We start from the raw sequence: 15432 nt of genomic DNA, 5'->3' as shown, positions 1-15432 counted from the left end.
GCTGGGGGGGGGGATGCAGAGACATGCCGGCACGAGCGACCTTCTCAGAGCACATGCCAGGTATCACTTATGTATCTTTTTCCTTCCTGCAATGGGTGTGGACGAGGGGGATCCAAGTGTAATTGGGATATTTATGCTCGCTCCATGCCTAAAAATGCTGATAAATAATCCACTTTATATATAAAACCCCACTGTGCATCCAGGGCACGGCTGGATTGGTCTACGGGCATAACCGCAGGGTTGAATGTACCCGGCACCATGTTTTTGCCAAAAAAAAAGATGGAATATAAGAAAATAAGGGAGTAAATAGAGAGAAAGATGATGAAGAAGACGAAGAATAAGGAGATGAAGAAAAACAAGAAGAAAGAGGAAATATATTCTTGTCTCTCCTTAAGAAAACTGCTGGACAAGGCATCCTATTGAGTTGTGGTGGTGGGCTATCTGTTGAAATATATTCGAACGCCGACTATGCCAGTTCAGCAGTAGAAAAGCGATCCACATCATGGTACTGTAATTTCATTGGTGGCAGTCTGGTTACTTGGAGGAGCAAGAAACAAGAGGTTGTGGCACATTCAAGTGCACAGGCAGAGCTCCATGCTTTGGCTCATGGGATGTGTGAATGTCTGTGGATAAGAGGGATACTAGAAGATCTGAATTTTTTCCATGCTCATTTGAGTATACAGCTCTACTATGACAGCCGGTCTGCTATTACAATAGCTCATAATCCTGTCCAGCATGACCGCACAAAACATATTGAAGCTGATTGCCACTTCATTAAAGAAAAGGTTGTGAAGGTCTTATTCTTCTCACGTTCGCGAGATCCTTGGAGCATATAGCTGATGTATTCACAAAGCCCTACCTGGTCCTCTGTTCTAGCAGCTGGTGTCCAAGCTCAGCATGATCAACATTCATACCTAGCTTGAGGAGGGTGTTTGCCAGCCATTTTTGTCTCTTTTATGTTATATTTTTATTTTTACTTTTATTCTCTTTTGTGCCTTTTCCTATTTGTAAGTGGGCCACATGCTATAAGTGGACCCACGTGGATAAGTCACTTATTCTATCACGTGAGAGAATAAGTGACCTAAGGAAAATGGGCCCAACCCATTTAAATGTATTAGCTGGTATATAAACCAGCCACATGAGAAATCATATGTGTGTGTTTTCTGCCTTTTGGAAACTCTAGCAACACGAGAAGGAGACATTGGGAGATCTAGGAGAGGCTAAAGGTGCTGCTTAACAAGAGAAATTTCTTATAATGAGCCACGAATTTGGTTTCATTTTGTGGTTCAGGACTTGTCTTGGGCTTTCCTGTTTTCTGATTTTCATCTAAATCTCACATTTAAGACGCATAAGTTCTGTATTTCAGCCAAAACTCTAGTAAGATGTATGAAAAAATCCACTTGACTCTTTATAACAAGTGGGGTTAGTATATAAAAATAACAAGTACATAATAACTGAACTGGGAAAATTTAATTATAAATTTCTCATTTGAATATTACATGGTGAACAACACTTGTGGAAACTGAATAATAAAAAATAAAAATAAAGTACAAACGTAAATTATATTTTTGTTGACCTAATTTGATGTTTTCAATGCCTTGCCTCAATGTCATTGGTTGCCTAACATGGCAGTCACTTGCTGTTTCCATCTTACTGATTTTCATCCACTTGTGCCCCCCATCAAATACCCTACTCCCCTCGTACTAGCCCATCTCATGCCACCACTGCCTCATCATTGGGTCACATATTAGTGCTCTGTCACATAGATGTGAACAAGAATACACGATGTTAGAATACAAATAGAGCTAATTACATTATGAACTCAATATTATCATATCTTAAAATTACTAACTTAATACTTAAAATTAATTTTATTTGTACATATATGATACCATTATCTGATATCATCAAGCATTCTGTGAGACTAATGCAGATTATTGCATTGTTTGTGGCTGCGACTTTGCCTTCCCTCCTCTTAATCTTGTATACTATCTCCTATCATCTATGTTTAAATATTTAGTAAAACAGAGTATTGACGATACATCAGTTGAAGATACTGAAGCGATGCTATTAACTATTTTTGTGGATATGAAGAGGCACAAAGGGATATGAATAGACACAAGACGTTTCAGATGCCTAACACCCATACTACTTTGACACATGAGACAATAGCCCTCTTTAAGTAGAATTTTTTATCTTTTTTCCTCCCAGTCTCTTCTTCTACCTCCATTGCTTCTCATCTATCGTCCTTGCTCTTTATCCTGTATCATTCTCCACTCCCTCTTTATATCAGAGCCACTATTCTTTATATCCTCATGATGATTTTGTCATTGAGGAATCAATTGTGTGACTACCTCGCCGCCAGAGAATGAGGTCCCCTAAGCGTCAGGTACAGTCGGCATCAAGACACATTCTACTAATTGGCCTGAAGCTGACTTATCTTAGTTATCATCTCCAGCACCGTCAGGTGATAGCGGCAGTCTATTCACAAGGACTAGTGCTACACTTCACTGATGAAAAACCATTAGGAGATCCAATCCTCTCTGAACCAGGGTACTCATGGTGGAAGCAAGATATGGCTGTTATGTCCACAATAATGTAGGACCTCATCTGTCATGAATAACATGATTGTGGCCATACTAGTCATATCTCACTTCCACCATGAATGCTGTGGATCAGAGAAGATTGGTGCTACTAATGGTCTCTCATGAGTGAGGTGTTGACCTAGTCCTTATGCATAGAGTGTTGCTATCACTTGACGATGCCAGAGATGATAACTGAGATGCGTCAGCTTCAGGCCTATCGGTAGAATGTGTCTTCATGCCGATTGTACCCGATGCTTAGGGGACCTCATTCTCTAGCGGCAAGGTCGTCACACGATTGCTTCACCTGACTCATAATCCTCATGAGGATATTAGAGAAGCGGCTCTGATACAATGTCGAGAAAGAGGGAGTGGAGATGAATGCAGGATGTATAAGAAGAAGGAAGCTAGACGAGAATCAAGGAAAGGTGGAAGAAGAGGCTGAGAGGAAACAAGATGGACAAAACTCAACATGAATGACAGAATAGGTTCGCCCTCTATTTATAGAGGGCCATCGTCACATGCGTTATAGGAATATGGAAAGCCCTTGTGAAATGTCTTGTGCTTCTTCAAATCCCCTTTTTGTCTCTATTTCTGGAGGGCCATTGTCACACGCGTTAAAGGAACTAGGCTTTGACATTTTGGACTGGGGACCGGTCGGACCAGACTGAACCGGGACCGAACAAGACCAGACCGGAAATGGACCAAACTTCAGGTAAGGTTTAGGTCCGTGCCAAAAAACTGGACCGGACCGGACCCTGTCCCACACACTACCCATCCCCCTCTGCGTCGCCCTCCCCATCACCCGCCCCAAGCGCTCATCGCCGCTGCTCCACGTGCACAATGCCTCCGCCACCCTCGTGCTCCTCCGCCAGCCCCGAACCATACCGGACCATGACTGAACAAGACCGGACCGGACCAAACAAGACCCGATCGGGACCGAACAGAACTTCAGGTAAGGTTTAGGTCCATGCCAGAAAACCGGACCGGACCGGGACTGTCAAACCCTAAAGGAACATTATAAGTCTGGAATCTGAAACCTCTTCATATCCACACCAATATGGAAAGCCCCTTGGGAAACGTCGTGTGCCTCTATTTAGCGATAATCAGATAAACATAACTGACAGAGGAGGGAAGGCAAACGCCAAGAATACAATAATCCACCGATAGAGAAAAAGAAAACTAAGAATCTTGTGATCAAGACGACCTCCTGCATCGGTACACGACGAGGCGGCATCGCGGAGCCACGACGGCCATCAACATCCTGGCCGTCCATTCCTGCGACACCGCCGCCTCCTCCATCTCCACCAGCGCCGCTCCGACGATACTCTCGTACCCTTCTCCTCCCACGCCTTGTCTTGCAACGTAGGCGACCAGCGCTGCCTGCACCGGCCCCAAGCTCGGGTTATACGCCGCCGACTCCGCGTACGAGCCAGCGTACACTCTCCCTTCGCCGTCAACCACGGCGAAGCCGGAAGGACAGCCGCTGTAAGGCGCGTACGCCTCCTTCGCCGCGGCGAGCGCCTTCGACGATAACAGCGAGTCTTCTTCTCCCGGGCGGACGATAACGAGCGCGTTATCGCGAGGCTCCATGAGCAGCGGGCTGTCTTCTAAGAGGAGGTCGCGGGGGCCGAAGGGTTGAGGGAGGAGGCGGGAGAGGGGGCGGTAGGCGGCGTCTGGGCCGTCGGATGTGATGAGGACGAGGATATCGGACGCTCGGCGGAGCTCCTGGAGGAACTGGCGGCAGTGGCCGCATGGCACGGCGGAGACGGCGACGTGGGTGATGGTCGTCTCGCCGTGACCGGCGGCGTTGGAGACGAGGAACTGCTCGGCGTGGACGGACTGGTTGAGGGGGGCGCCGGGGAATTCAAGGTTAGCGCCGAGGAAGATGGCGCCGGTGGAGCCGAGGCCAGCGGCGCCGACGGGGAAGTGGGAGATGGGCGGGCGGGCGAGGGACTGCGCGGTGGGGACGAGCGTGGGGAGGAGCTCCGCCGCGGTCAGGCCCAGGCGCCGCGCCATCGCCGCCACCTCCGCCGCGCCGATGAAGAAGGCGCTGCTCGCCGGCTCCAACGCGGATCTGCCTCCCTCCATCCTTGGCTGCGAGACGATCAAGGGCGCTCCTTCTCTTCCTCCTACCCTTTATAAGTTTCGTTATCCTTGAAACTGTCAATCAGCGAGAGTATAGGATAGGAGGATTTCGTTATCGTTGAAACGGTCAATCAGCGAGAGTATAGGACAGGAGGACGGATGGTAGATCGTCAATCTTGTCCGCTTTCTCGGACTGGTGAAGTCCGCCGGACTCTACGCTCATCTTCGCATCGGCCCCTACGTCTGCGCCGAGTTGAATTTTGGGTTCGGAAATTCATTAAAATCTTCATCCCGGATGATGGATGAATCGTTTCAAGTCTCTCCTTTTTCGTGGTTTTTTGCGGCAGGGGATTTCCCGTTTGACTCAGAACGAAGAAAAAGGAGAAAGAACCTTTCAAAGTAAGTTTAACGATTAATCTTTCCTCTTCCAGAAAGCCAGGTACGAAACAAGAAGATTTTTTAAAAAAATTCTGCGTCGAACATTGACCGAAGGCGGCGATGGAGAAATTCACGCAAAAGATCGTCGATATGATGAAGGAAGAAAAGCTCGTTGAGTGGCAGGATGGACCTATCATTCTCGCCCAGGTGAATAAAACAGTAATTTTTTCTTTTCATCCTCTATTTTTCTATCTCCCTTTGACGATCTTCTTCGTTCTAAGTTTTTTTTTAAAGTTTGGGCCCGTATTCATTTCTAAATTTTCATGGTGAAATTCGGTTCTGATCCTAGATAGAGAATGAATTGGGGCCTCTGGAGTTTAACGGCGGAGCTCCGGCGAGAGAGTACGCTGATTGGGCGGCGAAGATGGCGGTGGGAATGAACACCGGCGTTCCTTGGGTGATGTGCAAGCAAGACGACGCGCCAGATCCAGTGGTAAGTGGTAACATGAGCTGGCCTTTGCCATCTATCTTGGCCTCTTGTTTTGTTCCAAGGATTTTTGTTTCTTCGAGTTTAGAAATATCGGGTTTTGGAGTTGTGAAAGTTATCGCAGATAAACACGTGCAACGGGTTCTATTGCGATTATTTCTCGCCCAACCGGCCTTACAAGCCGACCATGTTGGCTGGTCCATGAAACATGAAAGCTACCGCTACCACTTGTAATACTGGTCCATGAAACATGAAAGCTATCGCTACCACTTGTAATAATGGTACTTTTGTTGTTGCTGGGTTGGGGTGGGGGGGGTGGGGGGAAGAGAGAGAAAGAGAAAGAGGATAGAGAGAGAGGGAGGGGGGGAGAGAACAGAGAGTGGACAGAGAGCGGCGAGAGGGGGGGGGGGGAGAGGGAAGAGAGAAAGGGAAAGGGAGAAAGGGGAGGGAGAGAGGGGGATAGAGGGGGGAAGCGAGAGAGGGCAGAGCGAGAGAGAGGGGAAGAGAAAGGGGGAGAAAGGGAGACAGGGATAAAGGGAAGAGAGGGCGGGGAGCGAAAGAGAGAGAGAGAGATGTTGAGAGAAAGAGAAAGAGAGAGGGAGAGAGAGGGGGAGCGAAAAAGAGAAGGAAAGAAAGAGAGAGGGAGAGAGAGGAGATAGAAAGAGAGAGGGAGGGAGAGAGAGAAAGAGAGAGGGAGCGAGAGGGAGAGAGAGAAAGAAAGAAGGAGAGAGGAGAGAGAAAGAGAGAGGGAGCGAGAGGAGATAGAAAGAGAGAGGGAGGGAGAGAGAGAAAGAGAGAGGGAGCGAGAGGGAGAGAGAGAAAGAAAGAAGGAGAGAGGAGAGAGAAAGAGAGAGGGAGCGAGAGGAGATAGAAAGAGAGAGGGAGAGAGAGGAGATAGAAAGAGAGATGGAGAGAGATACTGTTAGAGAGAGACGTAGAGACAGAGACGGATAGAGAGAGACGGAGAGAGAGACGGAGAGAGAGACGGAGAGAGAGACGGAGAGAGAGACGGATAGAGAGAGAGACGGAGAGAGAGAGGGCGAGAAGGAGAGAAGCGCACACTTCTTTTGATGTATACGTATAAATGTATTTGTTTCCTGGCCAAGAAAGTTTACTTGATGGGTTTCACCTACTGAAGTTTCAATTCTTTTGGAGGGACAGTTCCACATCGACCCGTGCAGGACTTGGCTTTTTCTGTAGCAAGGTTCATACAAAAGGGGGGATCATTCATCAATTACTACATGGTAAATCTGCGATTCCTATTGATTTCGATGGCCTCATCACATAATTCGCCCAATTTCTAGTTTTATTTCTCTGTTTCTTACCTATAAACGAGTATCACGGAGGAACGAACTTTGGTCGGACAGCAGGGGGCCCATTTATTGCGACCAGCTACGGTTACGATGCTCCAATCGATGAATACGGTGAGGAATTAGTATATTTAATATGATCCATTCATTTCTTAAATCCTGCAATAAAATATTAGTTCAGGTTTGCTGAGGCAGCCAAAGTGGGGTCACTCAAGGGACTTACACAGCCATTAAGATGAGCGAACCCGATCTTATTTCTGCAGACCCCACTCAAATTTCACTCGGTGATAATCAGGAGGTATTCTGATATTTATGAAAGGGTAATTGCTATGATACCCACTCGTATCAGGAGGTATTCATCAGGCGTTGGTTTAGATGAATAATTGTTATTTTCTTCAATAAGCAGGCTCATGTGTTCAACTCGACGAAGGGACTTTGTGCTGCATTTTTTGCTAACTGCGAACCTGTTCATATTCGAAGATGGAGTTTAACGGGGTACACCATGATTTTCCTCCCTGGTCTATCAACATCCTACCAGATTGCAGAAACGTCCTTTTCAACACTGCCCGGGTTAGTCAATCTTCTCCAAACAGTTTTCGCCCACTAATTCGTTATTCTCAAAACTCCTTTCTACTCTTACAAATCTAATTTCGACCATTCATAGGTGAAATATTTACCAGATTAGTATGGTTATCCTAATCTTAATCTATTTTTTTTCTTCTGACTCTACTCCTTTTCACAAGTCTTGTTTTTTACTTAAACTTGTTCTTTCTACTTTCTCACTACCTCTGGCTACTGCACTTGATTATGTTCTTTCTGTAAGTCTGATCAACCAAAGGTAACAGTCAATCCATAAATTATCCTTTAACCTTTGATCATGTGTTGATTATGCTAATCTTAAGAAAAATTTTTCTCTTCTGAATCTCTATTCCTTTTTACAATTCTTGCTCATAAGTTAATTTAATGAGCTTTTTCAACCTACTATACCTGATTCTGATATTTCTGTAAGTCTGATCAACTAAGGGAAACAGTCAGAGCATCGTCTCCGTACCGTCCGGACGATGTCCTCGACGACGTCTGGGTATCAGAGTAGGCTGTGGTTGCCCACAATACGTCTTTGTACCCGCATCATATCATCTGCAATTCATTGTTTGAAAACCCATCTAGATACCCCGAGGATACTGGCCATGGTCGTCAAGACGCGATCGAACAGAAGGATGCAATAAGGGGGATTGACCTCCCCGCGATGAGCAGATTTGTCGCTGACCGCGAGAGGCAGCCCTACGTGCCTCTCAGATCACCGTCCTCTGATTCCCGAAGATGGCCTGTCACCACCTCCTTCAGAGCCCGGACCAACCGCACCCATCCATAGGGGGTGCCGCCAGATCGTGGGGTCCACACAGACACACCTGCACCCGCCATGGACACGCATGATCCCACCATAGTTCCTCACCATCACTAGGCGCCTCATCTCCTAGTGACAACGAGGACAGAGTGACGATGAGTCGTTGCCCACATGGGAAGGATCCTGTGGAAGAGCCCAGCTCCCTTCGCACGTGGCTGAGGGGCTGGACGTGCTCGAGGAAGACCGCACCAGCAGCACCGACACTCAGGAGGACTCGTTCGAAAAGTAAGGAGCATATCTCCGCACCTTGACTGCCATTACCGAACGCCTGGAACAGTTGTTAGACAGGCCCGCAGTACCTTTGGTACCTGTCGCCGCACCCGTGCCCGTGGCACTAGATCGCATCTGCCACCTGCCTGGGGTTGCGCAACCCCTAGAGCACCCACGAAGCCCATATGAAGACGAATAATTGGATGACGAGAGGTGGCAGGATGATGAGCGCAAAGATCGACGCTCGACCAATACCCCGCACCGACCCACAGGGCGTTAGTGTTCAGGATAGACGGTACCTGCGAGACGAGTACGACCTTGGGTTCGAGGCCGACCTACTGGCCTGCCTAGATGATTGTGTCTGGCCCTATGACTTCTGGTATAAGGAACCTGACGAGGTTACCCGGTACCCACCGCACACGATGCCAGTCATCCGCGCACCGTAGGACGGTCATCCCCGACGTTGGGATGACCCCGATCTCTATCCGACCCCACCGGTACAACATGCCGGTCCCCCTAATGGATGATACCCGATGCCTGAGTGGCACCCAGACGACTATGAGCACCGACAAGAGGAGCATCATGCCAGGATCCAGAAGAGCGTACGAGCCTACGTCGATGTCTTCAAAGGATCGAGGAAGCCAAAGGAGTTCATCGACTGGGGGTCGAGCATAAACTCTTATTTTCGATGGTGTCGCATTGATGACGACTTGCGCTTTGAATATGCGGAGATGAGACTTGGTGGACTGACCAAGATTTTTTGGGAGAATGAGCGAGTCGCAACAGAGCGATGAGGATGGCCCATCACATCACGGACCACTAGTATTAGCAGCCATACCCCATCAAACTCCCTACAACGTATTTTATATTGACGCTTCCTCATTGTCAATGAAGCGACAATGCCACATCTCGTTAAAGATGAGTACTTATGATGAGAGCGTCCTTTGTGACCTCCTTCCTATGAAAGTAGGAATCATCATCTTAGGATGTCCCTAGATATATGACCATGATGTCACCATCGCCGGAAGGATGAACATATGTTCGTTCATGTACCAGGGACGACGGGTCACATGGTACCCTTATAGCATGAAACAGGCGAAGAAGAGTTCCTCGACCAACCCGGTTGGGTTAGTGGTTGTTAGTCAACCCATGCACACCCAAGAGTCGGGACACGATATTGTAGACAAGCCGTTACGCTTGGCCGACCTTGCTGCCTGCCGGACCGCCCCCTCCATCTGCCACGCTACCCCCACCGCACGCTGTGCCCCCTCCCTGCCTACTCAGCAATTGACTCCAACCGTGGTGTCTGCACCACCCGCTCAACCACTTGCGCGGCCTGCCCGGACGCTCGCACCGTCTGCCTAGAGAAAGAACTTGTCATCTCGACAGCCCTCATTATGATGAGCTTTAGTCCCTATACGAGAAAATGAGCAAATGCCATTGCTCCATCCCTCTCGCCGAGTTTGTGCATAACTCCCTAGTGAATTACACCGCCTGGTTGAGTCCTTCTGAGATCGCCTATGGCGAGGCTCCTTGTCGACCCCTCACCTTAGCACCCGTAGATTGTCATGGTCTTGCATTTGCCCAGCATGTTTCACCCTTGCATCAATATCTTCATGCTAGAACCACGACTCTTAATGCATTGTACAAGAAGGCTGCGGACGTGTAGTATCCCACGTGTTCGACGTGGGAGACTATGTGATGCTGAGACTTAGACCAGAGAGATACTCTCTAGGGACGATACCCAACTACATGTTCGTAACGCTGACCCAATCTCGATCCTCCAATGAGTGGGGGATCACGCCTACATTGTCGGCATCCCTCCTTCGTGGGGGATCAGGTCCATGTTTAACATGACAGACCTGGCTTGGTATCGAGCCCCCTCTCTCCTCTGACCCAGCCTTTATAGACTGTTTCAGTGTGAGAGAACTTGCCACAACCACGTCTCCGATACTTTCACCTGATTGGCACGAGCCGATACGTACAACAGGGGCACCCTCTTTTGATACCCATGTGATTCATTTTGAGTTCCCGCTCTTTTTTCTCTTCATTTTCCTTAAGTGTTGCTTTTTTTGGAGATTGGTGGAGAGGAAATCAGTTTTTTGGCTACTCAGTTGGTATAAAGAAAAGGTCAGACAATCCTTTTGAGATTGTATGCATACAGCTGGAGGACAGACACAAAGTGCCTTGAAGATGCTCCCTCAAGAAACCAATAAATCACAAATTAATCCATATTTGATCCATCTGAATGGCTTGAAGATGTTTTGGTTTTTCTATTCTTGAATTTTCAGATCTATCTTTGGTTAGACCTTCTGCTACACTATGAAGTTTACATTGTGTCCATAGACGCCCCAAATTCCGAACAGAAGTAGGCAACAAGGAATAAGATAAATAAAACAAAGAAGAAGGAAAATACATTGAGAAAGAAGGAGACATAGAAGATAAAATATAAGAGGAGATGGAGAGGAAAAGATAAAAAAGATGGAGAATAAGGACAATATTGAGAGGAAGGAAGCAGAGAATAAGCTCATGAAATAAATGGTGATGAAGGATGAGATGTAGAAGAATACGGATATGGAGAGGAAGGAGGTAGAGAAGAAGAAGAATAAGATGGAAGATGATATAGAGAGGAAGAAGTAGATGGAAAATAAGAAAATAAGGGAGTAAATAAAGAGAAAGATGATGAAGAAGACGAAGAATAAGGAGATGAAGAAAAACAAGAAGAAAGAGGACAATAAGAAGAAGAAGGACAAGGAGAAGGCAAAAGCCAAAAAAGTAAATATTATGCCTTAACACTGCTCAACCGTGTGCCACTTTTCAACGTGCCCAAGCTGCACCTCGCTTGCTGCCTCAATAAACATACATAGGTTCAAATATGTCATTTAAGGCTATGATTTATGAACAAATTATCTATTAAAATAGTATTCCTTACTGAAAGATAATATTTTAGAGTTGTTTTTATATTTTTTGGATTTAAGATATCTTTAAGAATCAAATTCACTTTTAAAATAAAATTTATTCTCTCATAAATTATATTAATAAGACAATGAAAACTAATTTAAAAAAACTAGATAATGTTTATTGTTTTTATTATATTCTAATAAATTAATTATGTTTTTAGGAATTATTTTGGGATATTTGGAATATTTTAGAGGAAAAATCAGCAAAAAATGTATATCATTTGTTCTGTTTGGGTCGATTTGATTGTAACAAATATGTTCAAGTTGGTTCAAATCAGATATCTAGCTGAGTTACCTAGTTGGATCAATGCTTCCCCTGATTGTGGCTGATTGATTTGGTTTGCAACTGGATCAGCCATTTCCTTTGGGTATTTTGAGGGGCACTAGTTACTGCAGTGAGCAACGGTGATGCATAATATTTTAGAATGGCTATAACATGGGTTAAATATTAGCTTTATTAATAAAGTTTTCAGTGTTGGAAAAGTTGATGCCTAGGATATCATCTAGATTGCTTGACTTGAGAGAATGATGATAAAATTCAAATGAAAAGATATGAGATCACACATCATTGCGATTTCTCCCAAGAAAAAATTGTGCCTTTTCTCCTACAATCTTGATCAAACTTGAGCCCTCTCTCTCAGATTCATTTAGAGAAATAATGGCTAAAAGAAATCTGATGCATTAGGCTACCAACAAGTTGGGAGAAAAAATCCATGATGGGATACATAAAAGAGGAGAGATGAGTTTAAATAGAGTGTCCTTACTCTCCCACTCTATGGTTTCAATTCCTAAGGTTTTATAGGCTAGGATTGCTTTGTCACCAGTCTGGGTCCATCTACCTTTCTTTTGCAGATTTAAAAATCATTTCCAATTCAAAATGTGGGTTAGTTACATACTTTATTTTACCCCATTCTTGAAAAATGGTTAACGAGCTTAAAAACAGAACTTCCTATTTCTATGATATGAGTGTAATCCAGAATGGTTGTCTCTTTTCTGTTATATTTCTATTTTTAATTGCATTATCTTTTCTCCCTTTTTCTATTTGTAAGTGGGCCATGTGCTATAAGTGGACCCATGTGGACAAGTCACTTATTCTCTCATGTGAGAGAATAAGTGGCCTAAGAATAATGGGCCCCACCCATTTAAATGTACTAGCTGGTATTTAACCCAACTACATGAGAAATCAAATGTGTGTGTTTTCTGTTTTTTGGAAACCCTAGCTACTCGAGAAGGAGACACGAGATGACCTAGGAGAGGCTGAAGGTGCTGCTTAACAAGGGAAATTTCTTAGATGGTATTAGAGCTGTTGGAGTAGACTAGAGTTTGTGACACTGTATCACCAGCTGAGGCGAGCCTTATATCTGGCCACCAATATTTCTTCCCGACTCCTGCTCATGTAGTGGGTCACGTACACTGTGTGAAGGGGGATACTTGGAGCCAACAATGAAGTAGGCACGAGATAACTCACCAGCTATGGTAGCTGTGAAGAAAAGATTACTTTTGTATTACCAGATATTCCCATGAAGTTTGATGGGGAAAATGCTTTCAATGGCGTAAGCATGTGTTGTCATTGGAAGTGAGATTCCTCTCAGATTACTTTATTGATGATCCCATTGACTTAGGGAAACCCCATTACAAAACCTGGAAGTCTAAGGAATCTTTCATTCGTCAATGGATTTTGGGGATTATGGTCAGTGATATGGCAGATAACTTTCTGTATGTTGATAATGTGATAACTATGTGGGAAGACATTACAAAGAATTTTGCAAAGCAGAAGAATGATTGGAGGTTCTATGATCTGATGTTTCAAGCTTCACGAGCCAAGCAAGGAAATTCAACAACAATGACCTTTTCCTGCAAATTGATAGCGATCTGGAGGGATATAGACTATTATTGGCCAGTCGATAATCCAAATTCAAGTGAACGCCATTACACTCTCAAGCAGAGGATGTTTACCTTTCTAATGGGCCTCAACCAAGAGTATGAAAATGTACGTAGCCAGATTCTCCACAAAGAGACAATGCCTGATCTAGATAATGCTACTAGGATGCTTGTGGAGGAAGAGACAAGGATGAAGATCAGACTAGATGGATCTAAGGAAAATTCAGCTACATTTTCCAAAAGAAAGACCCAATCTTCTCAAGGCAACAACCTTGGAGGAGGTACTAGTTCTCGGTAACAAGGCGCCAACTCAAGTCAGTCTCAAGGATCTAAAGCTGATCCAAGGGATGATAGGTTCTGTGTATACTACGAGAAGAGAAGACATACTAAAGAAAACTGTTGGAAACTGACTCAGAAGAGTCAACAATAATAAAAAAGGGCATTTGTCATCACTACCCAACCTACGGAGATTGGGGATACATCATCTGTGAGGGAGTGTCGGCTGAAGAGCAAGGAGATGACGTGCAACAACTGAAAGAAAACATGCGACAGATCAAAGAACTATTGAGTTCCACATCTCTTGCACGTTCAGGTGAGAGCTATGCGCTACTTGGAGTAAAAAAATTCTCTAACTCTGGTTGTTACTGGATTTTAGACACGAGCGCTACTAACCATATGACTCCACTTAGCTCCCATTTTATTACATATTCATCTATCAATAAACCAAGTAAAGAGCTTACGATAGGGGACGGCATAGAAGTGATGATTGGCACCAGTGATGTTCGTATCAACCATGCATGCACTCTAAAGGGGTCTTACATGTGCCAGAGCTTAATGCGCAATTGATATAATTACAAAGATTACTTCGTGATACTAGATGTACATTCATACTTGATAGTAATGTTTGTTTCTTTTGTGACAAGGTGTCCGTGGAGAGGATTTCATCTGTTAGCAGGGAAGATGGCTTGCTCTTGGAAGATTGTCCCACTATTTGCCTCTCCTTAAAAAAGTTACCTCAGGCTGTAGACAAGACTTAGTTTCTGCAAAGGCGTAGTGGTCATCCAGCCTTTGAACTTGTGAAGTTGTGTTTTCCAACAATTTTTAATGGTGTCGATGCTAGTAAGTTGGTATGCGAAGCCTGTCAATTGGCCCCTTCCATCCTGAGCTGTGAGACGATCAGGTGAGCTTCTTAATCAGTGAGAGTATAGGATAGGAGGATGGATGGTAGATCGTCATCCATTGTTTATTGGATGATTAGGTGTGCTCCTCCAACCCTTAATAAGCTTCATTATCTTTGAAGTGGTCAATTGACTAGTTTAGAGGAGACGAGGATGGATGGTAGATCGTCCGCCGTTGTTTATCTCACCCATGGAGGGATGACTATGTATTCTCCTCCAACCCTTTATAAGTTTTGTTATATTTAATGTGGGCAATTGACTAGTTTCTAGGATAGGAAGACAGATGGTAGATCGTTGATGGGAGCAAAAATGGGTGTTCAATTTGTTGTTGCTATTATTTTCGGTTCAATCAAATATTCTTTTTTAATTTGTATACTTACTCAGGAATGTATAGTTGCGAGTAAGGTCGTCTCCACAGGGACTGGCCTTTGGGGATAATTCGATGAGTAAGTTGTTAGTCATTAATATATAATAACAACAATACTAAAGATAGTAAGTATAAGAAGAGATAAGTAATTAGTAAGTAGAGGGACTATTATTTTAATAAGAGATGTAGAGAAGGGAAAATATCCTATATTATCCTTACTTAGGCGTAGATACTAAGGATAATAAATAAGTAGGATATTAGAGAATATAGTTAAGGATGATAGTATTGTAGTTAGTGAAGAGATATATAAGTATTTAATTAAAGTAAGTAGTTTAATAAGAGGACAGAAGAAGGAAGAAGATGAATAAATTTTATAGCTAAGGAGAGATTATTTAATTAAGTATAGATAGGTGAGCTAGAGAAGTACTTATCTATATCAATAATATAGATAGGGATGAACCATGTAATTATCAAACTATGATATACTAGGTAAGTGTTTGATTATGAGGAGAGATTAAGAATATATTTTTATAGAATTTTATAGATGTTCTAGTAATTATTATATAGTTAATTTTCGTATTTTATA

General features: G+C 44.3%; 2 protein-coding genes and 1 long non-coding RNA gene across 3 annotated transcripts; 2 read left to right on the top strand and 1 right to left on the bottom strand.

Annotated features, from left to right (window-relative positions):
- Window positions 1-3654: 3654 nt before the first annotated feature.
- LOC144709504 (cytidine deaminase 1-like) lies at window positions 3655-4922 on the bottom strand. Its single transcript, XM_078583081.1, has one exon. It carries the CDS (start codon window positions 4671-4673, stop codon window positions 3780-3782), a length of 894 nt encoding a protein of 297 aa, XP_078439207.1. The 5' UTR covers window positions 4674-4922; the 3' UTR covers window positions 3655-3779.
- Window positions 4923-5033: 111 nt separating this feature from the next.
- LOC144709505 (beta-galactosidase 4-like) lies at window positions 5034-5811 on the top strand (the record flags this gene model as incomplete). The annotated part of the gene is made up of 4 exons (XM_078583082.1): window positions 5034-5069; window positions 5163-5255; window positions 5398-5541; window positions 5660-5811. Coding segments are annotated over 4 exons (354 nt in total), but the record flags the coding sequence as incomplete, so codon positions are not given.
- Window positions 5812-6106: 295 nt separating this feature from the next.
- LOC144709506 (uncharacterized) lies at window positions 6107-14343 on the top strand. The gene is made up of 4 exons (XR_013583045.1): window positions 6107-6959; window positions 7027-7165; window positions 7252-7415; window positions 14225-14343. It is a non-coding gene; the product is annotated as an uncharacterized LOC144709506 (long non-coding RNA).
- The last annotated feature ends 1089 nt before the right edge of the window (window positions 14344-15432 follow it).

The sequence above is a fragment of the Wolffia australiana genome, chromosome 11 (genome assembly GCF_029677425.1).
Source record: "Wolffia australiana isolate 7733 chromosome 11, ASM2967742v1".
NCBI classification, from domain to species: Eukaryota; Viridiplantae; Streptophyta; class Magnoliopsida; order Alismatales; family Araceae; genus Wolffia; species Wolffia australiana.
This window is presented reverse-complemented; position numbering and strand designations above follow the sequence as displayed.

Coding starts and splice junctions, on each gene's coding strand:
- LOC144709504 (XM_078583081.1), bottom strand. CDS start 4,673: ATGGAGGGAGGCAGATCCGCGTTGGAGCCGGCGAGCAGCGCCTTCTTC.